Source organism: Centruroides vittatus, unplaced genomic scaffold (assembly GCF_030686945.1).
Source record: "Centruroides vittatus isolate TY-2023 unplaced genomic scaffold, ASM3068694v2 scaffold_450, whole genome shotgun sequence".
NCBI classification, from domain to species: domain Eukaryota; kingdom Metazoa; phylum Arthropoda; class Arachnida; order Scorpiones; family Buthidae; genus Centruroides; species Centruroides vittatus.
In genome coordinates, this window is record NW_027122709.1 from 1,605,661 (window position 1) to 1,631,312 (window position 25,652).

The following is a 25,652-nucleotide window of genomic DNA, read 5'->3' on the forward strand; positions in this document are numbered from 1 at the left end:
GGCCGTTTCCCGGCGCCCGTAACGTTCGTTTCCATTCCTCCGAGTTTAAGGACGACTTGGCCTTACGCGGGAAGATTGCCGTTCCGACGTATTGGTAATTAACACCCTAGTGGAGACCAAAAAGAGCAAAAAGTACCGTCAGGGTTGGATATTTCGGTCTTATCCTTCGTACGGTTACGGTGCGAAAGATAAGGCTCCGGCGGGCCCTTCGCGTCACGTAATAATTAAAAATTGTTTAAACCCGGTTAATGGACGGGGACATTTTTAAGCCCGGAGAAATCCCGGCCGTTTTCTCCCGACTTCGGGCGTCTCCCATCGGAACGTTTTCGATTTTCGGAAACGGTCCTAGAGTGGGCGCCCACTCCGGAGACCCGGATTTTCGGCCAAAGGAGCGGAAGAATTCGAAATAGTACGAACGGGAACTTTTTTACCCGTAAAACGAAATTTCGGCACCGGAGGAGGAGGGGCGACGTACGGACCGGTGACTCCGCCCGACCGTTGCCAAACGATAAGGAAAACGTAACGTCGGGCCGGAAACGATGCCGGATCCGTTCGCCGAATTTCCAGGTATTCCGGAGGGCGGAAATCCCCTTCGACTTTCCGGCCTGCGGTTCTCGCCTTCTCCCACTTCGTTCCGGCCTCCTATCCAGGTAAGACCGATTTTATTTGGGGGTGGCGCCTGTGGATAATCGGTACTCTACTCCGAAGCTCGATGGTCGGAGAAAATCCCGTGACAACTATCCGAAAAGTTTTTGATCCTGTCCGGATGTTGCCATTTACCGGGCCGCTTTACGTAAAATCGAACCGAAGAACGGGAACGTCTATAAATAACGGAATGCGTGTGCGGGTGGGAGTATTTACAAAAAATTACGTGACGCTAGGGTCTCTAATTCGACAGTCTTCGTTAAATACGGCACGACTAACTACCGGCTTAACCGTAAGATACCAATTTGAATTGGTAGAGGGGCGATCTCTGCCTTTTCTTACGAACGATAAACGTCGACGGCGCCACGTTTGTAACTCGATAATGGAAACTACGGTATATCGTCACCACCGAGAATTATTTGAATCCGACGTTGGGCTAAAATGTGCATTCGAAAGTGTACCATTCGTTTCGAATTAAGAAATTGTAGGAATAATGCGCGCTTACCGTCACGCATTGACCGAATACGTTATTTAAACCCCATATCGGTTGTATTTACACGAAACCATTCGTCGTATTTATCACCGACCGATATAAAATTAAAATAAAAAATTTCTTAACGTTATTTTCTCTCTCGCCGATCAACGAGTGTTAATCTCGTCGGCAATAACATTTCTAATGTCTTACCGGGCGTAACCCACGGTAACGGTGCCGTTCCCTGGCCTCCGAACCCGCGACTTGTGACCGTCGACCGTTACCGAACCTAATTATGCGTTACTCGATTCTGCCGACGTAAAAATAATTTGCACGATTATGTAAGGAGAAAGGCAAAATATTTTTCGCTACTTTCTTTAAAACGTCCTGGACGGACGCTTGTTATCGGCCGATACGCGAGTACTATGTAATTTAAAGCGTTAGACCGACCTACTCGCTCTTCCCGGGAACCCCATCGAATCCAGAGAGACCAGTGGTTCTCAAAGTGGGCGCTATCGCTCCCCTGTGGGCAGTGGGTAAATCTAGGGGGTACTGAAAGATGACCAAAGGCAAAAGTCGGGGTCACTGACAGCCGTTCCCTTTCCTCTATTAAACTGTTAAACGGGCGGATAAGAGGAAACATTGCGTTTAATTGTTTCCAGATGTTGAGAACAATGTACGGTAAGGGCACAAAATGTGAGATTCGTAGAAAAATTTTCCTAAGAATATTTCCAATTCTTTCTCACACGAGAAAATGGGTTAGGGGCGTTGGGACTTTATGGAACAAAGGGGGCGATGGATCGAAAAAGTTTGGGAATCACTGGGATAGACCATTGACAGAATTTTTCGTGGGTGCAGCCGAAAAATAGCCTTTTCGTACCGACGGTTTGATGGAGTCGAAAAAAAAATAGTAAGATATAGTCCTGGAAATCGAGAGTTTTTTTATAAACTCCATCTTGAAGACACTAAGAGGGCTTCTTTTAGCCATCCTATTATGGTTTCGGCGGGCCCTCCGTGGAGCGGTCGGATGGCCAGGGACGGGGTTCGATTTTATAAGCACCAGCTTGATGCCGTATTCTGGTCTCGTCTCTCACAAGGCGGTCGCTGATTGGCTAGTCCAAGTGATTAGCCAATCAGCGACCGGCTTGTGAGAGACCAGAGATGGTGACCAGAATACCGGCTCCCGGTCTTGGAGGTCGGTTCTCACCTTTACTCTCGGCCTGATTGTCCGAAAATATGAACAACGTACTGAGTACGATAGGGATCAGATTGACCTGAGCACGCTGTAAGTAATGTTCTTGTGTTTTTATTATAATTACAGTTTGTGGAAATTTTGGTTTCTATTTGTGAAACTATTTACAATTAAAAAAAAACTACGTTTTGACCTTTGTCCTGTGAAGAGCCACCTTGCTGCAGTAAAAATTCTTCTGAGAGCTAATAATTGGGGAAAAGGAAAGACGTGTTGCATTTGCCCATCAAAAATGAACAAAGAAATCATGCCAGTAAGTGAGAGACCAATATGTAGAAACTATCATTAGGATGTGTACGAATTGTGCACGATACGCATCATTCTGGATGAAAAAAAAATTAATTAACACGAACTAATCTTTTGTACTGTACTTTATCATTTACACAAATATCTAGAACTAATTTCATTAAAATTTCTTAGAAAATTAAAACATTATGTTAACAATTCTTGTTTTAAGAAAATGTCATATTTATAAACCTAGCAGATGACGGCCGGATGGCCGAGCGGTAAAGGTGGCAGCCTACCGCTCTGGGGGACCGGGATCGAATCCGAACGGGTCGAATAATCCCCAGGAATTTTTCGGGGGGTGGTCCGTTCGGATATGTCGGGCCCCGTCCCTCACCACCCGGTCGCCCCATTGTGGGCCTGGCCGAACCCATAATGGGCCTACTAAAAGAGGCCCTCTTAGTGTCTACAGGGCGGAAAGGGTTAATGTAACCCTTGGTGCCAAGATGGCGGAAAGAGTTTAAAAAAAAAAAAAAACCTAGCAGCTTGTGAAAAAATTAAGACTACAGATGCGTTTAACTTATCGCAACAGAATATTTGTGTCGTTTAGAAATGTTTAAATGAAAGGTTGAAGAAAAGTGTTTTGTTAGTTTATTCCTAGTTTTGGAATTAAATAAGTAGGGTCATTTTGACCTGCACCACATCAGTTAAGGTTTAAAACTTCCTCTTAATAAGTTTACACAACGAGTTAAAATATTCTAGCTCCTTGCCTTTACGCAACATACACGTGGCCTGTCCCTTGACTAAAGAGAAAATGGCGGACGTGTATTCAATTTTCTTTAAACATGGCATCGCTACAGCCACTCTTTATACAGTATAACGTTCTAGCTCGTCCATATACTGTGTTTGTAGAACGAATTTGGCTATCTGTTTCTTCGATCTCAATTAGCTGGATTTCTTGTTATTCATTTTTGTTTAAACGGTGGGATGTTCGGCACCGAATTGTAAAACTTTGTCAGCAAACAGTGTAAGATTGTTTCGTTTTCCCGCGATAAAACCAGGAGAACTAAATGGCTTCAATATTGCCGAAGAGAAAAGTGGAAACTGGCGCATTCAGGATTTGCTGTTGGAAAGACGAGTTGAACGGATAACAATATTTTTAATGCGAATTTAATTAAATTCCCACCTTATTTCACCGCTAATTCATAGTAGTATAGAAATAGAAAACGTCATAGAATATAAATAAAAAAAAGAATCTTAATTAGGAAAATTTTCTACCGTTTGTTTTCCTTTATCTTTGGAGGGTGCCAGGTCCCTTAGCCTCTCTCGGGGTGCGCCAATGAGTGGAAACCACAGAATTCCAGGCCGTGTAGTGGATAAAATAAAGGTTTGCAATAACTTTTGTAATGTAACTGAATGTTTTAGATACATTTTGAGGAGTCACAATTTGAAGTTTAAAAAATGGACGGGAGAAAATAATTGCTGCTACTATACAAAAATAAATCTGTAAATTATTTTAAACACGTCCATTCCTTTGTTTTAAATTACATTTTTAGCTATTATATTTGGTAAATTTTAAATCTGTGGGTAAAACTTTTTCATAAGCAGTAATGTTCATCTTAAACTGAACACTAAAACGCGGACTACGTATTTGCTTCACGGTCTGTAAATAAAATGTAGCCATGTACAGTATCGGATGGACAACAGTGGAAATTTATAGGTCTACAATTTTTTCAACTTGCAGTTCAATAAACAACACAATAAATACACCGTCTACTTCAACCGATGAACAAGGCATCGCTCCAGTCGTAGATTTGGTGCTCGATCATTTGGGCTGGTGGCGCCTGGCTTCTCCAGTCTTCCCGAAGACGTTGAATATTTTTTAAAGAACAACGTGTTGCAGTGTCCGAGGGAAGGCTCTCTCCGGGCCAATCGTTCATAAAACGCATCATTACGGATGACGAAACGTAAGTCTATGCTTCTGATACGAAAACGGTTCGAGAATCCAGTGAATGGCGCTCAAAAAGATGAAGCGAACCGAAAAGACCACGACGAGGTGAATAAAAGTGCAGGTGATGTTAGCTATTTTCTTCCATTGCGGTGGTGTTGCGCATCGCGAATTCCTTCCGACTGACCAAACTGTCAACCAAGAATATTATTTTAGCGTTATTTTAGCGTCAAGCAATTCGTAGAAAACCACCCGATTTGTAGCTGGAAAACACGGATTTTTCACCCTAATAATACACCCGTTCGACATGTTCTTCTTGTTCGTGAATTTTTGGCCAAAAATTCGACAAATGCGGTTCCGCATTCACCCGATACGGCACAGTGTGACTTTTTCCCATATCCTGGACCAATATTTTCGCTCGGCGGTTACCGTTTCCAATCGATCGATACCACGAAACAAAATTCGCTGCCAGTCCCAGAGGAGTTCGGCGAAAACAATTTGAAGACGTGTTTCGAGGATTAAAAAAATCGTCGGTATAAGTGCATTGCAGTGGGATGAAATTGCTTGAAAGGGGTCGAAATAGATTTTGACGAATAAATTCCAATCTTTCGTTTTATTGGACCATACCCGATACTTTTTGATCACAGGGGCACACGAACATTGCAAGAAAAGTTTTATTTTATTTTGATCTAATTTCACTTTATAAAAATGTTTACTCCGATGCTCCCGTTTCCAGCTTGTGTATTGCAAAAATGTGTGTGAATATACAAAAGTAAACATATTCTTATTTTAAGAAAACATCTCCAGATTTCTTCTCTAGTTTTGCATTTCGAAATTAAATAAATCTATCATTGTACCGTATTACAAGAACCATGGACAGTTATATTTTGAAATGTATTAAGTTAAAGCCTGAAAGTAAATGTCAGAACGGCCTCCGAATGAAAAGATACTTTACTTGGAATTACATAAGTTCGTGGCTCGAACCCGAAGGAACTATTGCACGTACGGAGCGCAAAATACATACTTGGGCACGGAACGAAGGAACCAAAATGGCGACTCCGTGAGGAACATTGGTTCCCGACTTTGCGTTTATAATCCGTGGTGTAAATCGTTGTTTATAACCGCCGACCGTCCACGATTCCATCTTCGACACCCGCCGAGGACACCACGCACTTTTTTATAGATGGGTTGCGATGGAATGGAAATTATATATTACCAATGAATTTGTTACGGACGAAGAACGAAACGAAAACTATTCCCGCATAAATGGAAACCCGTAAAAAAAACAAAGCTTTAAAGAATACAGTAAAGTTCCGTAAACTGGACATTGGGTAAAACTCGTCGTGTCGTTCAAAAAAACAAATTACACGTATTTTAATTTTTACCTCCATAATAGAACAGTGGGGTAAATAAGTCGTCATTCTTCACCGGCAACAATTCCACCCATTAAAAAGAAAATAGCTCTTTTTCGACCTGCGCTTTAAAAGTAAGAACGAATCGTGGCGGTAATTGGCTGCAGATCGATCTCGGGAAAGAGTCTGTCGATCGATCTCGACAGACTCCCTCTAGAAGAAGCACGTATATTGGAGGTGGGATGTCCTGTTCCGCTGCCGAAACTGGAACCGTCGGAACCGATCCCAGCGCAGAGCTGTTCCGTCAGAATCTCTAAGCTAGACGGTTCCTCGGAACAGTAGTACTAAACGCTTCGTCGGAACCATCGCGTTACGTCTGTCGAAAAAGTGGGTTCCTCGTGGGTTGTATATACATCCCTGCAACGAATGGCCTGGGTCTCACAGACCCATGCTACTTTTGCAGTATATATTTCTTATGTATTTATGTAGGCAATTCGTATTACACATACTTTCCTGCACGGGGTGTTACTACAAATTTATGTAAAATTCAAATAGAATAATTTTAGGCCTAGTCTGCCTTGGCTAGCAGGCAATTTGAGTCCGACAGACCCAGGTATTCATTCGCGTAAGTCTTTTTTTTTGTGTTTTGTATACATATGTATATTTTATTTGAGTTATTTTTTACGTAATTTATAGGTGTTATGTGTCTAGTGAACAATTACATTATTATCATACGTGCTTTTGATCTCCGTACGAAGCTATATTTTGGTCGCAGCGAACATACTGCCGTATTACAATACAATTATATATATGTGTGTGTGTGTTAGGAAAAGATTGAAAGAAAAGGCTTTTACGTGTATTAAAGCACCTTCCGTAAGTATAATTGATAATTTTTTATAACCTAAAAAACATTGTGAGAAAATACGTACACGTTTACTGGCACGGATCTGTTAGACCCGGGGCATTCGTCACCGGGATTTTTCAACCCATTCACTCCAGGGATATTAGTGTATGTCTCCGTCGTCTTAGTTTTGTTCGATCCGCTCCAAATTACGCGGTACGTACTAATTAATTACCCGGGAAGCTGCGGCCATCCACCGTCCAAGTATTTGTTTTACAATCTCGGAAAAACTTTTCTTCCGTTTTGTTGCCACCCACGTCCGTTTGTATTTTATTCCCGGGAAGGGGGTAATATGGGTCGAAGGATTTACAAACTTAAACGTTTGTAAATCCTTCTTTGGACGCCGTTTTATTTTATGTTTATGATAAGTTTGAAATATCATAATTGGTCTTATCTATGTAAGTCGTAACCGAATTTACAGTTACGCATTACTCTATGTCCACCACCCGACTGGCGCTGTTCGCCGTAGCGGCATAATTTAGAACTAAGATTTGCCAAGGCTCTAGACGCTTGTAACAAATTCCACCCGGAACTAGAGAAAATCGCGTTCTGTTAATTACGGACAACGTCCGTTCCCTATTCGAGTGTAAATCGTCGAGTGTGGCGTGGCGTGTTTATAAATTTCGGATAATCGACGATTTTACCTTTTGACAATAATAAAAACAGTTAAATGCCTCGGGATCCTCCAATTAAAATTACGCTATTTAATAGCGATGTAACGGCCAGGTCGGATCCCGCGGCCCATCGGATCGTTCCCGTTTGGCTGCGATAAACGCCAATAAATACCGTTCTTATTACCGGGGAAGGGGAAGGCGGCCGCCCGCGTCGGAGGAAAACAAAAGCGAAACGGTAGGCGGAGCGACAAACGGCCGAATCGACGAAGCGGAATACCAAGCGCGCGGCGGGCGCGAGATATTTCTCGTCCGACTCTCGCCTGCCTAAATACTTCTCACCCACTTTTTAAACGGGTCTTTTCTATTACTCGTCCCCCTCCCCACTCGCCCGTCTCCGTCCGCTTTGGGATAAAACGCGCGCTCTGTCTTCTGGATGCTGACCTCTTCCCTTCTTCTACGTTATTATAAAGACGCGTAAACCGCCGCAACTCGCTTCCCGCCGCCTCCTCGCGCCACTTCGTTCCGTTTTTCTTTTCCCTTTCCATTCGCCCCCCTTACCTTTTCCCGCGGAATGTAAGTCGCCTGTCCTTCCTCTCCGGGTGGAAAACGGTGGGCTTAACGCTTTCGGTTTCCTCTCCTTCACTCGCCCGTTCCCGGCGGAAGACGCGCCGACCATCGCTTACTTCTTACCGCCCATGGCCGCGTCGCAGGCGGCGGGTTTAATATTTTTCCTCGGGTTCTTACGTAATTATCTAAAAAAACGTCACTTCCGTCCGGCGGCGCCGCCTGCCGGCCGCCTTTCCCTCATTCCTCCGGTGGAATTCCGGCGCTTCGGCCCTTCGGAATTCCCCTTCTTCCTTTCCCCTGGGAACACCGTCTTCGTCTGTTTTCCCTCCCCCTCCGGGCCCGGACCGGAAATTCGCCGGAGAGCGGGAACGAGGCTAAAACGGGAAGAAGAAGCGCGGGATTAGCCGACGAGTTTTTCCGCCAGACGACGCCGGAGCCGGCGGAGGCATTAGCGGTTCGGACACCCGACGGGTAAGTCGCCTCGCCGCGCGCGCTTCTTCTCTTCTTCCCCTTCCGTTTTCGGAGTCGGGCCCTCCGGAAACCCGGCGTCGGCCGTCCCAGTCCGGGGCCCCAAAGCCACGGAAACTTCGTTTTTCTGGCAGAAAACGGGAGAAAACCGCTTTCCTTTTTTTCTCCGGAAATTCGCCCACTTTCCGCCGGGAAAAAGATCGGTCGCGGGACGCGTGGAACGACGCGGAAGGAACCGATTTCGGCGGATCTCCGGCGGACGGGATGCGCGCGTCGGCCACCCGACGCCCGACGGAGGAGAGAAGAAAGGGGAAATCTTTCCGTCTTCCCCTCTTCCACCGGCATCCGACGGGTAGGAAGGAGAAATCGGCGAGGAAAGCGGCGGATGAGGGGGGGAGAAAGGTGGAAAAGACGAAGGAATTCGGCCGTCAGAGGACGACGCAGCTGCCGATTTTCGGGACACGCTCCGTCGCTCTTCGTGACGTCGAGCACCTGCCGACTCTAATCGAACTCTTCCCCCCCCCGTACGCGGAGCGCTTCTCGCGTCCCGGGAAGGAAAAACATTGTCGGAGGAAATCGTTTCTATGCAGAAATTAATCCGAACCTCTTTTTTTCCATGATTTTTTCTTCGTCTTCCTTCTCTTCCTTCCAACTCCTTCAGACGGAAAGACGGAACCGGCGCTCTTTCCTCTTTGGCAGGAAGGGTTGAGAGAGGGAGAACGGCGGTCGACACGCGGAAAGGCGTCGGCGACGGCGGAGAGACAATCGTCTCGAATGATCGATCGCGACCTTATTCCCATTTTAATTCGTCATTAAATGTTTTCGTAACGCGGGGAAATTTCCACCGTCGCCGTTAACCGCGTCGAGAGTTTTCGCTCCTTTCGGAACCATCGGTCGACGTCCCAGCGCGCTCGGACACCTTCTCCCCTAGGTGTTTCCCGCCGGCGGCGGTATCGGCGCGGAGACGGAGAGGGAAGCGAAGGAGCGGATAACGGAGAAGGTGTGTTTTTCTTTGTGTTTGGCAGGCGCCGAAATGCCCCGGACGCAGAAGTACGCGGTGACCGAGTCTCTGGTGTCTCTGGCCCCTTCGCAGCAGACCACGGCCTCTCGACCGGACGCCGACGGAACGGGAGTCGACCGTCTCCTAGACGACCACCGCAGGATTCCCCGCGGCGGGAGAAGGATTCCTTTCGGATGTGAGTAAGCTTTTTTCAAATTTCTCCGGAAACGGCCGTTTCGCCTTTCGTCGTCTTTTCGTTTCCGGCCGCCGGGGTTTTCTGCCGTTTTCGGCTAACGAACCAAAGTAAACCTTCGGGTGGCGGCGCTCAAAATCGGCGTTGAAACGACGGCGGAAGATCGGGCGTTGGAAACCGCGCGGATCCGAGCGCAATTACGCGGACAAAGGAAGAAAAACGACAGAAAACCCGCGGACGGGGCAAGTGGAGTGGGAGATGGCGTTTGTACTCTTCAGGAAAGTGGTAAACGGAAATAAAAAGAAAGAACGGAGGGACGACGGAGGCGAGGGCGAGGAAAGGCGGAAGTCGGACGATTCCGGAAAGCAAAATTTTAAGGTAATGGGAGGAAGAAGGCTGGCGGTCCTTCCTCCCATTTCTTTATAAAGAGGGAGAGGAAGCGAAATCCGGGGAAACGGAGCGAGAGTTGGAGAGGTGAAACGAGGGAAGGAGGGTCGAAACGGTGAAGCGGCGGAGGACAACTGAGGTTTAGTCCCGTGGACCGAATGGTCCGGCTTCTTTTGGTTATTTTACGCCCGTTGCGATTCGTTTCGGCCCGGGTGTCCAGTCGCGGTGGCCGATTATAATTACGCGCCGGTGTAAGTTGCGGAAGAGAATTACTCCGTTTCCAGTTATTAAAAATCGGTCGGGACGAGACTCAGCAGGCATTTTCCCTTTGACCGATAGTCTTTCCGGGTCGACTGGAGAGGAAAGACCGGATCCGGGCGGAACGGAAGTGGAAGGATCTTCCGTCACCCCGGGAATTCGCTACTTTTCTAAATATTTCCTCGAGTTTCGCTTCTGCGCCTTTTACCTTTCCCGTAACGATCTTACGCTTAAATCAGGGGCGTGGATCCGGCCACCGGCATCCGCCTGGGCCGCCCGGCCATCCGATTTTTTATGGAAAAGTTTGATATTATTTTCGTTAATTTCGGTAGTAATTACGTGACGGTGGCTCGGCCAGGTGTCTACTTTTTTCGCTTGGGCGGGGTATTTTTCGCCCGGTTGGGACAGTGGGTGGCGGGCGTCGGCCGGTAACGCTAGAACGGAGACGGAATTCCCGGTTATCCCTTTTGGCTCTTGGCCGGAAGAAAGCGTAAATCGGACCGTCGACCGTTTACCTCTGTCTCGTGCCCGAAAACCAAAACCCAGGTTTGGGGTCGGGGTATTTAAATGCCGTAAATCGAACCGGTCGTCACTTCGATGTACGGATGGCCGGGTGCAGAAAAAAAAACGCCTCGCGCCGGCGGGTATCTTTTGGATCTTTTTTCTCTCCGTAACGCCTAAATAGGAACCGCTTTCCGGCAGAAAGTCCACCCGGAAAACTTCCCCTTTGGGCGGATGGCCCGCCCGTCCGATCCGTTCCGTCTGTTGAACGATATTTGGTCAAAAAATGGCGGAAGAGTCCCGATAAAAGTAAATCCAGATCAGTAAGGAAAGACGCATCTAAGGTCCGTTCCGTAAACGTAAAAGCGCTAACGGGTTTACGTATAAAATCATTCGTACGGAAAAAGTTTCCATTTCCTACTTATTTTTATTTTATTTAAACCTGTAAAAACATACATTTAAATAATAATAATAATAATAATTTATTAAGAACGAAAACAACTTTAAAAGACTACCTTAAAATTGACTGTCCCAAAAATGCATTCTTTTTCATTTATATATAGTTAAGTTACATTTTTAACTCTTTAATTATTCTCTGTTCGGTATCCGCCGTTTCTCCGTTAAATTCGACTGTTTCTTCCGTTGTACGAGTTAGAAATCCGATTTAAAATCGTAAAGGCGCGAAGAATATTTCGGAATCGTCGACTTAGGGTCCATTTACACACAGCAGTGACGTGCCGGCACAGTGACCGTTTGGTGACAGTGACCTCGAGCACGACACAGTGATGAATACATGGACTTTTAAGCGTGATTTTCGCCGTAAGACAGGGGCGCGAAACGCAACAAAGTCAAGCCGGTTAAAAATTTTCGTGCGTACGCCAGTGCTGGGGTGCATTGGCCAACGTTTAACGCTGCTAGTTGGTCGTGGGTTTGCGCCTGGCCACGTGCAGTTTCCGGGATTTTTTTTTTTTAACTCTCCGCCCTGTGGACACTAAGAGGGCCTCTTTAAGCAAGCCCATTATGGGTTCGGCCAGGCCCGCAATGGAGCGGCCGGGTGGTGAGAGACGGGGCCTGACATATCCGGACGGACCACCCCCGAAAAATTCCTGGGGATTTTTTTGACCTGTCGGGATTCGAACAGTTTTCCGGATTTTCTTCGCGTTAGAAACACCTAAATAGGGGCCAGTTTCTCATAAAAGAACTCCCGGGAGGAATTTCCCCTCGGTAGATCGTCCATTTGTCCCGTTGCTGCAACCAAATAAGCCAAACCAATAAGCAGAAAAAGGTTTAGTGAGAACGTGTAATTACTCGACGAATAATCGAGTCGATATTTAGAGTACGATAGATTACGACTAAGAGTATTTAGAGTGGATATAACCAAGTTATAAACATAATACGGGAAAAGTTGTCCAACAAACTATTACGCACCCAGAAAGCGCACTACAAATACAGTACACACCGCAGACGGTTTTAGAAAAGAACACACGCGAAACATACTACGATGGCCGTAATCACTCGCGAAACAATCCATCAGAATAGACCAGACGTCACATTCGTCGACATACAAAAACAAAATCACGTAGCAGAATCCGTTGTAGCTCGAACACTTTCGGTTTTCTTTTCTTTTCTTTTTTTTAACGAACCGCTAACAATACTTTTGTATCTTTGTATTTGCCAAAATAAAAGAGAACTACCGTCCTTACATAATGCACCTAATACATTTACTATTCTCGAATCTACACGTGGGAAAAATATTTTTATTTTTACTTTTAACCGATGTTCCTAGGTACAACACGATCGTACACCTCGGAACACGTCCTCTTTTAGCTTGGAACACCAATACTTTGTACAATAAAAAATTATTCATTAAATTTCCAAACATAATTCCATAAGGTTAAGGTTATTTATTTTTCTTTTATGTGGAAACATCCACATTTTAAGGATAAAAATGACTCTTCGTATAAATGTTTCCCAATTCTCTTTTTTGCCCGCATTTCCAGCCATTGCGCGGTTTTTCTTAATTATGGAAGTACTGTACACTATCAAAGCATTTAGCTTGGTGCTGGGAAAAATCCTTGGCTAATTATAATAGATAAAACTTCAAGTTATATATTTTTAGATTGTTTTTTTAAGATATTGTTATAACCTCGGGGTCGGTAAACCTAGAATTTCCACCAATTGTGATCGTGGTTGTGGCGTGGATTTAGGCGTGTTTTGGCCACTACGATAAGCGACTTCTACAGTCATTTTACATTATCTATTTTTACTTAATTGTTTAAAAAGCCCAACGGAAGTATATTTATCAATGTCGAAACCAAGGTCTATAAACACGAGGTCTGGACTCGATACCGCGATGGATGGCGGCATTTGCCATATTGATTCATTTGAGGTCGTGTGTACTGTTTGCAGTGTGTGTAATGAAAAAAATGCATGTGAATATAGAAAATTAAATATATTTTTATTTTAACAAATATTTCCAAATTTCCTCTCTAATTTTGCATTTCAAAACTAAAAAAATTTATCCTCGTACTGTATTATACATTGACATAGTTTTTTTATTTTGAAACCTATTTAAATTCTTTAATTATACGTCAGAGTAACCTCTAAATGAAAAGATACTGTATTTGAAATTATAAAAGGAATTCCGTGGCTCGAACTCGAAGGAACGCGCAGTTTACTGCACATAGAGTACATAGCATGAAATCTATACCCTGACCTTGGAACAAAGGACCCAATATGGCGGCTCCATAGGAACATTGGTGTCCCGACCGTGCGCTTATAGACCTTAGTCGAAACAGGCAGGGTCGTCCGCTCCCTTACCACCAGACTGAGCATTTGTTCAGGGCGTAAAATTTTCATAAATTTACACAGAATTTTCAGGCGTATTATTTTTTTAATGTTTTTTTATTTTTATTTATATTACACAGTGCGAATTGAATATTGATTGACAGAGCAAGGTATTGCACTTCTAATTGGTATAGCATTTCGAAACAAATTTCTCTTTCGTTTTATGTAGGAGGATAAGGGGCGTCAAATGCGTGTCTCGCTAAACTCTAGCGCCGGCTCTGGAAACAGTACTTATATTCTACAGAATACGTAATTACTGTTGTTTCTCCGTATAATTACCGTATTTAAAACTGACTTTCGTAAAAAAATAAGGTTCAAAAATCTCCCGTTTTCGTAAGCGAGTTGCCACTTCCCGCAAGATAACGAATTGCCCAAAAGGCCTTGGTTAAGACGCGTCCGGGCCAACCGTCCATCAGATACCAAACAGAGCTGCGTTGCACGTCTTTGTTTCGTATCTGATGGCAAACTGCGCCGCATCGTGCAACTTCGAGCCCACCTGGCAAGTGTCGGTACATCAAAGAAAGGGTTACGTTCGTGCGCGTTCTATTTGGACGGTGTTTTTGGTTTTTACCGCGTGTCGGCGGGATTTGCGTCTTACCGATCGAGATAATTAACGCACGACGAAAGTCTTGCGTTAGTTTTCGATAGTAAAATGCAATTAACTTAAAAGATTATTTCCGCCATATAATTGCCTATTTTTTGGCATCGGCGTAACTCAACCGCGACATTTTCTAGGAATTTTTACTTTTTCCTTCGAGTGATAATAAACTATTACGAAAGCAGCTCTTGCAATTTTCGCTGTTTCATATTTGCGCTCACACCGGAACACCGCTCATTCATAAAATACCTCTCGCTGGGTTCTGGGCATTTCAGCTCTGTTTTGATCGGATTATTGCCGTGCGGTTGGTCTGAACGCCGCTTTGGGCTTTTGCGAGCAACCTCTACTTAGCCCGATTTTGGAGGAAAAAATGTTATTGTTTAATTAAGCGTATAATTATTACTTGGTATAGCTTTTTGGCGTATTCGCGAAAATATTTTAAGAATAAATTTTAATCGTTAATGACATCTTTCGAATTCCTCATTTTTACCCGATAAATAAAAGTGCCCATTGCAATTTTACTTTTTCTAATCAGAATACGTAAAAACAATTTGGGAGCCGAGTGTCAAATGCCAAGTGCTCGGGATGCTTAGAATTACACTCATCAGTTTTCCCAAATATTCTGCTCCAAAACGGAGGTGCTCCCGTAAAAGATGTTATTCCTTACGTAAATTTCGGTCCCGTAAATACAATATAGAGATTTAAATTCGGGGTGGTTAGCGAAACGTCCGCAGAGACTGTTTCACCCGAGCGTCGAAACTTCCAATAGGCGTCACTCCTTTCTCGTTCCTTTGAAATCACCGTCGTCCATTTTGGTAGACTGTCTGCGCAGATGAGAACGTTGTCCGAGAATCTAAATTCGTTTGTATCCGCAGGGTTGATCGCGGCCGTCTTTGGCGCCATTTCCTTGACTTTTATCCTCTGCGTCCAATTCGTGCGTTTACCCGGAATTCCCGAAAGCAAGCCTTTCGCTTCGGAAAAACTGATGCAGAAAAAAGGTAAGAACGTCTTCTTCCAACCGAAGACTCCAAAGACGAGAGGGTAACGGCCCGACCCGCTTTGTCCACAGGTTTTCTCAAAGTGTATCCTTTTATGCCCGACAATGGAACGGCGGTGCCCGGAATCTACTCCCTCCCCCTTCCCCTGGACGCCTCTGGTCTGGGCTCCCTGGAAGACATCTTGAACGGTAAGTGTAATCGTTTCCTGACCAACGGGACCCTTTCGAAATGACTAAATAATCTATTTGGACAGGTTATCCGCAGCATCCCGGCCATCGCGTCAGTTGTTATGTCTCTTCCCCGTCTTATAGTCGACCCTGCTACTTCAACAGAGAATGGTTGGGAGAAGAATGCGGCGCCAAAGATCACTTCGGTTACCGGGAGAATAACGGAACCTTTAGTCCCTGCGTCCTGGTTCGGATCGAGGAGGTAAATAGCTGCCATTTCACCCCGGTGTCTTCCTTCATATCTATAATCTTTCTGGTGTTTTCAGTCGGAAGACTGGAAGCCGGTGGTTTACAGAAAAGAAGACGTCGATGACTCGTGGAGAAACGTGTACGATCCGACCTTCGTCAGCCTGAGTTGTGTCCTAAAAGTAAGTTACTTTTCGATCATTGACGTCGGATTAGTGAAAACCAAAATAAAACTTACTCTCGTATTCATTGTGATTCATATTTTCACTGAAAAATTCTCTTAATGTGCGTGAACTTATTTATTTCAGGCGGTCACTAATTTTGTCGATTTCGTTGTTTTTGATGTCACTATTTTGTAAAAGGAATTTCCTGATCTTTTTGAAGATGAGGCGTTCGTCCAACTTTTGGAGAGTATTGTCAGTTTTAGTAGGGCAGTATTTACATTTATCGTGACTCGCTAGATTCCGATTATACAGGAAGTGATTGGTAAGAAGGGAGGTGGTACGTGCTCCGTTGATAAGTATTGCGATGTGTCTGTCTAGATTTTCATAATTGGGGTCACTGCTGTTTTGTAGCTATGGATAGACTTCCCGCTTACTTTCACGGCTGTTCTGTATACGTAATAAGACAAAGTAATGGAATCGTGTCAAAGTTGACCCTCCGAGATTTTTGTAAATCTCCACGTTTTGAGACCTCCCGAATCCAATACACCCAAAAAGCGGCAAAAACATTTCATGGATATGTATGTGTGTATGTGTGTTGGCGTCTACTTTGTTTAATATCTCAGAATGGGGTTAAAATTAAGAAACGAAATTTGGCATGATGGCTTGTATATGAGGGGCATTGATGCTATTACATTTTGGTGGTAAAAGGTTTAGAAGTTTGAGAGATAGAGGGAGTCGTGTATCTCGAGAGGGGGCAGAACTTAATGATTTTATTCGTTATTAACGTTTGCACTTTTACATAAAATTCATCCGTACCCTCAAAATTAAACTTTCTGCCATTTCATAGTAATTCAAAATATAAAGGTTTTCGTAACAAAATCTAATAACAGATGGCGCCACACGCAATTTTATTTTTTCTTTAATAATAAAAGTTATTTTTAAACGAAGACTCACATCAACCGTAACGCAAGTTACACAACTCTCGTGTTTTGGTAGGGGTTCCACATTTGTGGTACTTGTGTTGCTCTTAACTATTGCACTTGAGAGATCGAAATAATGGCGGCCTTTACGCGTCTATTGCTATGAGCCCCCTAGTGTCGATCTTGGCAGTTAGTGGTGTCCTCTAGTAGTTGCTTTTTTTTTTTTTTTTTTTTTTTTTTTTTTTTGCATTCTTGAAATGTTTTAAATATTTTTGTACACAGTCGACAGGGCTGTATATTGCTAGTTTGATCAGTGGATGATATATTAGCGCCCCCTAATAACGGTTGTGTAGACACAGGTTATACCGACCATTATTAGCATATTATTTTTTTATTGATAGCATCCTAACGAGGGTAAGTTTATTTAATACTTGCAAGCTATATAATAACGTCTTTAACATTAGAAAAACAATTATTTCGATTTCCTGAACAAAAATAAAGGCATTTCTAATAGCAAAGTTAAAACGTTTATTTCATTTAATAATTAAAATGACTTACAGTACATTCGCTTAGTACAATTATAACACAATTGCACAATACAATTAATAAAATTACAATAAAATAAAATTCTGGAATGCAGGATTATTAACCCATCTCGATTGTATTGTAAGATTTAGGATTTTTTCGAGACGGACGAAAGTCGGCGTAACGAGTTGAAAGGTGCGCGAATACTAACTTATAGCGCGAGAACTTATAGTATTAAAGTGCCCGCTATAAAACTGCGATATATACATAATAGCCAGTTTTCTAATAGGTATCTATTAGAAAACTATTATATAAAATCCTTCAACCAGTTGTTTAACTTTCCCGGCGACATTTGGTGGCGCCATCTGTTATTATGATTTATTTTTAAAACTTTTTATATTTTTAACTATTATAAAATGGCAAAAAGCTTAATTTTGAGGATAGGGAAGGGTTTTATGAAAAAAAAAATTGTAAATGCTAATAACTAGTAAAATCGTAATTAAGTCCGATCCTACTCGAGACATGGCCCTTCAATCACCAAAATTTAATAGAAGCATCGATCTCCCTAATAGACAAACAAACCTTCCCGCAAAATTCCGAAACCATTCCCCCCCCACACACACACTGACATCCATATACAGAAAAAACACCCGAAATTTTTCTTTTTGCTTTTCTCGACATTTGAAGGGTCCTGAGTCCGAAAATATAAAATTCTTTGGAGGTCAACCCCCTACATCCGACGTTAAGTTATTATTGTATTTTAAATGTAATTTTGACCCGATTTGCGTGGAATCTGTCCATGTTGTAAACCTACGTTCCGGGGAAGGTAATTTACGTATATACAAGTACTATAGTCGAGGTCTGTTTTACTTTCCTGGCTGTTACGTATGCATAATAATAGAAAGTATTGGAATCGTGTCAAGTTAGACCTTCCGAATTTTTTTACAAATCTCCAAGTTTCGAGACCCCCGAACCCAAAAAAGTGGAAAAAAACAGCAAAATCTTTTATGGATATGTATATCCATGCCGTTAAATTTTAGTGGTGAAAGGTTGAGGGGGTGGAGAGATAGGGAGTGGTCACGTGTCTTTCTGGCTTGGGATTCGGATTCACTGAAGATTTTACTGGTTTTTAGTATTTACAGTTTTTTTTTCCTTTCATTTTTTAATTCGTCTGTGCTCTCAAAATTAAGTCTTTTTTCATTTTATAACAATTAAAAATATAGAAATTTTCGTAACAAAATCTCGTAACAGATGGCGTCATACACAATTTAATTTATTCATTGCAATTAATAATATAAAAGTTAATTTTTAAATAAAATCCGAAAAGTGCAGGAACCGGCGATCATCGGATACGGAACGGATAGGGAAGAAGAGAGGCCGGCGGGAGGGAAGAGCCAAAAACGAAAAATAAAACAGAGGACAGTTCGGGATTTATATTTAGAAATCGGTAAATAACGTGGGGCTATTTTGGCCAGGAAGAAATATTTGGGCCGAGGTAGGTAGAGCGCGAGAAGAGTCGAAAAGGTGGGAGGGGCGGAGGAATGTCCGCTAATTCGGGAGAGTGGGGAGCCGCGGATACTTTAATATTTGGCGGAAAACGCCAATTTCCGGGAGGGGCGGAAGCGTGGGTTTTACGTTTGTATTTGTGTAAAAGTTGCTTGTCTGTCTTTTCAGAAAACGGAGGAGAAGAAGAAAACAGGACCTGTCCAGTTCTTCCCGCCCAAAGGTTTTCCTGTCCGTTTCTTTCCAGCAACCGATTTCGACCGTTCCCTCTATCTGCCGCCCGCCGTGCTTATCAGATTCCGAGACATCCAGGTGGAAGACGATGTCACTTTCGAATGCTGGGTAACGTCTATCTTTTCCCCCCGCAGTCTGTGCCCGGCCCTCCTCCGCTCACACCTTTTATCTTTTCTTCTTTTTGTCGGCAGTTGCGCGCGGCCAACGCCTACCAACTGGCAGACAGCGGACAGATGACCGTTTCCTTCGTTCGGAGAAAACCGCAAGACTCGACCGCCGCCACAGGGTCCACCTCCACAGGGTCCATCTCCACCCCGTCCCTTCAATCCTCCGGCTCCGGGGAGGACGGAAGGTGGACGACGGGACCGCCCACCGAAACCGAAGACGCCGGCTTGAACATGAACCCGAAGAACTGAGGACCGAATCCGTCCGGAAACGAAAAATCGTATTTATTCAAGTCACGGAACGTTCGGCCGATTTCCCAAAGCCGGGCTCCGGGGAAAATAATCCCGGTCTTCCGCTCGGGGTAGACGGGTTCTTCGGGGATCTTTATTTATTGGCCGTCGGTCCGTAAACGACGGAGCGAAATTTTTACAACTTTTTTACATCCAGCGATTTATATCGCTCTTTAATGCTACGTTCCTCGGCCGGAGGAAAATGGGTAAATCGTTCTTCCAAACTTTCGAATTGTCTAACGGAATTTTGAAAACCCTCAAATAAATTTATAAGAGATTCGCAGTTTCTTTTTACTTCCTACTCTCGCACCTTTCGAGAATTGTCGCCGCCGCCGCCCGCAAAAACCACGGGACGGCCAAACGGGCCCGGATCCAGAAGACGGCAAATTCCACTGCCAACTGCCGTTTGTGATTAACCGCCGCGGACCCGACGGGGAGGAACTCGCCTCCGTCGAGTAAATTTTCAGCCCCACTTCAGACTACCGACGTAACGGCAAATTAGCGGAGGGAAAGAGAAAAACGGTACGCACGCGCTTTGCCCCATGCCCTAGGTGGTAGGAACCGCGGCTCTAGAAACAAACCAGACTCCGTTTTCCACTTTCCCTATCGGATACCCGGAGAAAGTAGTAACGATCGACGTACTCTTTCCATTCATCCTCTCCATTAACCGGATACGCATCCGTCCCCGTTTCTATCTTCCGACAGCGCAAAAAAATAATCAAACATGAATAAAAATAAAATCTGCCTCGGAATATCCGAGACTTCCGTTTTAGGCCGGATGGCCGAGTGGTCGAGGTGGTAGCATACCGCTCGGGGCGCCCCGGGATCGAATCCGGACGCATCGAAAACTCTCAGGAATTTTTCGGAAGGTGGTCCGTTCGGAAATTTCGGACCCCGTTTCTCACCACCCGGCCTCCCCATTGTAGGCCTGCTCGAACTCATAATGGGCTTGCTAAAAGAGTCCCTCTTAGTGCAACCCGATACGAAAAGAAGCGCCGGTGGTCTTGCAAAAGATACGACGTCCCAGTAACGAGTTACCGGTAACGACGTACGCGAGATGATCGTAAACGAACGTGTCGCGATGCCGTAGGATTTTACACTACGAAATTACAAACGCATGGATCGTGATACACCCGACGCCACGGTAGCCGAAAAGGAAAAGGTTTATTCGACTGACGTTGCCATCCCGCCAATTCCCAGGATTTTCGAAACATTGCCAGACGAACCGAATAAATATCGAGATGACACTACCGTGGAACAAAAGCACCCAAGTCGCGCCCACAGCGATAAGGACTTTGGATGTCGTATCTCCCAAATGGACGAAACTTCTTCACGGTGTTTTTCAACCCGTGTGTCGCGAAAAAATTAAATATTGTTTAGAATTTTGAATAAGTTCTTTTACTTTCCCGGTTGTCATGTACAGTATAAGTAACGAGGGAAAGTATTGGAATCGTGTCTAATTATTTCCTCCGAAATCTTTGCAAATCTCCACGTTTTGACACCTCCCGAACAAAAAAGTCGAAAACAATGGCGTGTGTGTTGGCGTCAATTTCGTTTAAATTCTCAAAATGCAGTAAAGAATAAGACGAAATTCGGCACGGTAGCTTGTATGTAAGGGGCATTGATGCTATTAAATTAAGTGTTGGTAGTGAAAGGTCGACGGGATGGCGAGATAGAGGGTACTCACGTTTCCTTTCATATCCGAATTGACCCCACTGGGATATGACACGTGAGTACTCTATCTCTCCACCCTCCCCGTCCACCTTTTACCACCAAAATTTAATTTGGTCTTAATGACTTTAATTAATGAAGTAGGTCGGACTTAATGAAGATTTTATTTCTTGTTAGAATTTACAGGTTTTTTCTTATGAAACCCTTCTTTACTGATTCATACTCGTACCCAGCAGAATTAAATAAAAAACTTAAATCAACACCTTAATGCTTGCTGAGAAATTTTTAATTAAACGAACGTTTTCGGCCTCATCTATAGGCCATCATCAGGTCGAAATACAAAAATTGGAACGCTTACGTTCCATACATAGAATACAAAATTCAAACTAAACGTTTTTTAAAAAGTGGAACTAATTAACGAAAAAAATAAAAATAAATAAATAAATAAACATATAGTGAGAAACTAGAAAAACAACAATAATAATAACAAACGAACATAATATCAATATTACCTATCCTAACTAGAAATAATTCAATTTAAAATATAACTAAGTTCATGCCCCTCCTATAAGTTTTTAAGGGCATATTTCCAAGCCGAAGGAAGACCTTCCGCGTCCCTTGCGTTAATACATTTATCTTTTAGCTTACTTCTGTAAATTTCCATTTTTTCCGCTGTTCTCGCCAAAGTTGGGGAATGTACTGTACCTGTTTTATGATTCTCGCCTCATTCCACCGTACCACGGATCCTTCAGCTTGCCCCATCTGGGCTAGTACTGTTGTATTGGACCCTTTTCTAATATCATACTTATGTTCCTTCATCCTAATTCCTAAGTTTCTAGTAGTAACCCCCACGTACTCTTTATTAATACCTAACAGCTGGTTCTCGTATGGGCGAGCGGTCAAGCTGGCAGCCTACCGCTCTGGGGGACCCGGGATCGAATCCGAACGGGTCGAAAAATCCCCAGGAATTTTTCGGGGGGTGGTCCGTTCGGATATGTCGGCCCCGTCCCTCACCACCCGGTCGCCCCATTGTGGGCCTGGCCGAACCCATAATGGGCCTACTAAAAGAGGCCCTCTTAGTGCCCACAGGGTGGAAAGAGTTAAAAAAAAAAGAAATAAAATTAATACCTAACAGCTGGTTCTCGTAGGGGATCTTATACACACCTGCCTTATCTTCTTTTTTAACTAATCCTTTATCGTTTCTAAGTATTTTATACAAATTCGGAGCCCTTTTTAAGATCACCCTTGCATCCTTCAAGCTTGCTATTTCTTTCATAATCCCTCCTAGATATTTATTGAATGTAAATTTCGTGTACCTATAAGGCCCTTGTCTAGTGTCTTTATCACTGCTGGTCTCAAATTTTCTAATAATTCCCTCTATGACTTTCCTCTTATACCCTAATGTTCCTGCTATCCGTATAATTCTTTCTATCTCCGTAAGTCGGTCTATCACATTTTCACAGTATATAAAGGCCCTTCTAATCAAAGCTCTAAATGCCGCTAACTTATATTTATAAGGGTCATAAGAGCTAGCAGGGATATAAAGTGGGCTATGTGTAGGTTTAATGAATACGCCAGTGGATATATGCCCTTTGCTAAATACGATATTAATGTCTAAGAAATGCAACATCCTAGAGCTTTTTTGCTCAAGCTTCAGGTTAAGGCCTTCTTCGTTTTCGTTAATTCTATCCACAAAGTTAGCAATTACCCGATTGTTCTTCCATATTATGAAAATGTCATCTACATATCTCTTGTAGTATACTATGTCCCTTTCGAAGCCGCGTAGCACTTTTAATTCTACTTTTCTAACAACAAGTTCGCAAAGGAGCCCCGAAATCGGGCTTCCCATTGGTACTCCCCTTTTTTGCTTGAATGTTTGGTCTTCGTAAACGAAGAAGGATTCGCAACATACTAGGTTAGCCATTTCTATAACCTCCTTTCTGTGTTGTGTTAACGTTGGGTTTTCTTTAAACAAGAACTCCAACAGCGCTTCTACGCAGGATTCCACTTTGATCGACGGGTACATACTTTCGTAATCTAACACAGTTCCCACTTCTTCATCCATCAAAGTAATGCTTTGTAGATCTTTAACTACCATAACAGGATCCTTTACCACAAACTTATTACTTTCCATCAACGCGGAGACGTATTCTTGCAATCTTTTTTCTAGGAGAAATGTAGGACCTTTTCGTTTTTCCACAATAGGCCTTATTTCCTTACCCTCTTTATGGGTTTTAGCGAAGGCAAAGAGTCTAGGGAGCCCTGGTCTAGGGTTCCGGCATTTTCGGAGAAACGGTAATATCTTCGCTAGTTTGGTTTCCTCCAGCTTTTTAACCCTTCTATCAATAGTTTGAACTATATTACTGTTGACCTTGATACATTCTGTTTTTCTGATGTATTCTTCTAAGGCTCTATCATACGTTTGTTTTTTCATTATGACAATTTGTTTGCTTTTATCTGCTCTCGCCGCAATCAAATTATTCTCTCTTAACCATCCCTTAGTGTATCTGATATCCTTGCTGTAGCCTTCTCTTTTCCCTTTATCTTGATTTTTTAATACCGTGGGGGTTACTACTAGAAACTTAGGAATTAGGATGAAGGAACATAAGTATGATATTAGAAAAGGGTCCAATACAACAGTACTAGCCCAGATGGGGCAAGCTGAAGGATCCGTGGTACGGTGGAATGAGGCGAGAATCATAAAACAGGTACATTTCCCCAACTTTGGCGAGAACAGCGGAAAAAATGGAAATTTACAGAAGTAAGCTAAAAGATAAATGTATTAACGCAAGGGACGCGGAAGGTCTTCCTTCGGCTTGGAAATATGCCCTTAAAAACTTATAGGAGGGGCATGAACTTAGTTATATTTTAAATTGAATTATTTCTAGTTAGGATAGGTAATATTGATATTATGTTCGTTTGTTATTATTATTGTTGTTTTTCTAGTTTCTCACTATATGTTTATTTATTTATTTATTTTTATTTTTTTCGTTAATTAGTTCCACTTTTTAAAAACGTTTAGTTTGAATTTTGTATTCTATGTATGGAACGTAAGCGTTCCAATTTTTGTATTTCGACCTGATGATGGCCTATAGATGAGGCCGAAAACGTTCGTTTAATTAAAATTTCTCAGCAAGCATTAAGGTGTTGATTTAAGTTTTTTACCCTTCTTTACTCTAAAAATTAAGCCCGACCTGGGCGACGGAACTACCGATTTGGGGTTTAGTGGCGCGAGACCGTCCGCGTCGTTAGACGTCAACGCTGACGCCACTATTTTAAATTAGATTTCCATGCGCATGCGGAAAAGATCCTACTTGCGTTTTTCGGTACGCGCCGAAGTCGAATTTAAATGAAATTAATATAAACCGCGCTAATTGATATTCGCATAATGTAAATGGCATCCATGAATTTATTTTTAAAGGTGCTTAAGTGAAATTAGATAACAAAAATGTATTATATATAAAACAGCATTATATTACATACAAAATATAGTATAATACTGTATTATATTTTGTAGGCATTATTTTGGCATTGAATTTAGGCATTTGATTTATTTTAGGCATTGAATTTGTAGGCATTTTTAGCATGAAATACGGTTTAATTTATTATATATTGCTTCTTATGGAAAAATTTGTTTCGGTTTTAGAATAACTTTTATGAACGAACTAGCATATGAGCCCGGCGTTGTCCGGGCTAAAAATAACAACAAAGGTTAAGATTATTGGATTATTTCGTACTTCTAATCTTTCTATTAATATTATAGCCAGTTGAAAGGCCCGATCGGCATGCCCCGAAAGGCATGCGCACGGACTCTGGCAATTCCTAGCTTTGCCGCTATGCTTTGCTGGCGCTCGATACGCGAACACAGACTACCCATTTTTTCAGTAGCAGCAGCGGTGTCTTTCTGTGGTATAAATAATAAATTAATATCAATAATAAATTCCTATTACAAATAAAATTAATAATATACTGAATTATACTGTAAAAATATAAAATAAATTTAAATAATAGCTAGGGCGCCCCTAGTGGCGTTTTTGGCATACCGTGACAGAAAGAAAAAGACTGCCCTTTTTTCGGCCTTATATAGTAGATTATGTTCGGAAACCGGTTTGACTGTATTAGGCCAGGAACACACATGCGTTAAATTCGGCGTAAAATTTAGCATAAAACAGAAAGCGTAAAAATTTTCCTGAAAGTTTAGCTGAAAAATAACTGAAAAAAGAGTAGAGCATGTCTCTACTTTTTACGCCAAAATTCCTCCAATAAAGAGAAGTCTTTTTGTGACGTCAAAGTACCACGTGGTTTTTATTTAATAATGGCGGTTAGCCCTACATCGTGACAGTCTCCAAGAAACAAAAAATAAATGAAATTGACTTTATTGAATCCGTTGGACCACATCAGTGTCTTTATGACAAAAAAGTGACACTGTAAAAAACACTATATTTAAACAAAGTTTATGGACGGCTATTGGTGCTAAATTTCAAATAACAAGTCTATTAATTTAAAGTTTCTAAATTATAGCAGAGGCAGCGGAGAAAAATGGA

At 42.8% G+C, this 25,652-nt stretch overlaps 2 protein-coding genes across 2 annotated transcripts; one reads left to right on the forward strand and one right to left on the reverse strand.

The window, feature by feature from the left end:
- The first annotated feature begins 543 nt into the window (after positions 1-543).
- Positions 544-19,716, forward strand: LOC136989239 (uncharacterized). Its single transcript, XM_067287350.1, has 8 exons — positions 544-650; positions 9,467-9,637; positions 15,101-15,223; positions 15,295-15,411; positions 15,477-15,652; positions 15,717-15,818; positions 18,920-19,090; positions 19,174-19,716. The coding sequence occupies exons 2-8, from the start codon at positions 9,475-9,477 to the stop codon at positions 19,396-19,398; spliced, it is 1,077 nt and encodes a 358-aa protein (XP_067143451.1). The 5' UTR covers positions 544-650; positions 9,467-9,474; the 3' UTR covers positions 19,399-19,716.
- Positions 19,574-23,542, reverse strand: LOC136989202 (uncharacterized). Its single transcript, XM_067287288.1, has 3 exons — positions 22,817-23,542; positions 20,080-20,132; positions 19,574-19,673 (listed from the first exon to the last, which is right to left on the reverse strand). Exons 1-3 carry the CDS (start codon positions 23,540-23,542, stop codon positions 19,574-19,576), a joined length of 879 nt encoding a protein of 292 aa, XP_067143389.1.
- Between the last annotated feature and the right edge of the window lie 2,110 nt (positions 23,543-25,652).

Coding starts and splice junctions, on each gene's coding strand:
- LOC136989239 (XM_067287350.1), top strand. CDS start 9,475: ATGCCCCGGACGCAGAAGTACGCGGTGACCGAGTCTCTGGTGTCTCTG. Junction 15,412..15,476: donor CCTGGAAGACATCTTGAACG/GTAAGTGTAATC, acceptor CTATTTGGACAG/GTTATCCGCAGCATCCCGGC. Junction 15,819..18,919: donor GCCTGAGTTGTGTCCTAAAA/GTAAGTTACTTT, acceptor CTGTCTTTTCAG/AAAACGGAGGAGAAGAAGAA.
- LOC136989202 (XM_067287288.1), bottom strand. CDS start 23,542: ATGAAAAAACAAACGTATGATAGAGCCTTAGAAGAATACATCAGAAAA. Junction 20,133..22,816: donor TAATATGGAAGAACAATCGG/GTAATTGCTAAC, acceptor CGCTGTCGGAAG/ATAGAAACGGGGACGGATGC. Junction 19,674..20,079: donor GGAGAGGATGAATGGAAAGA/GTACGTCGATCG, acceptor AAATTCCGTTAG/ACAATTCGAAAGTTTGGAAG.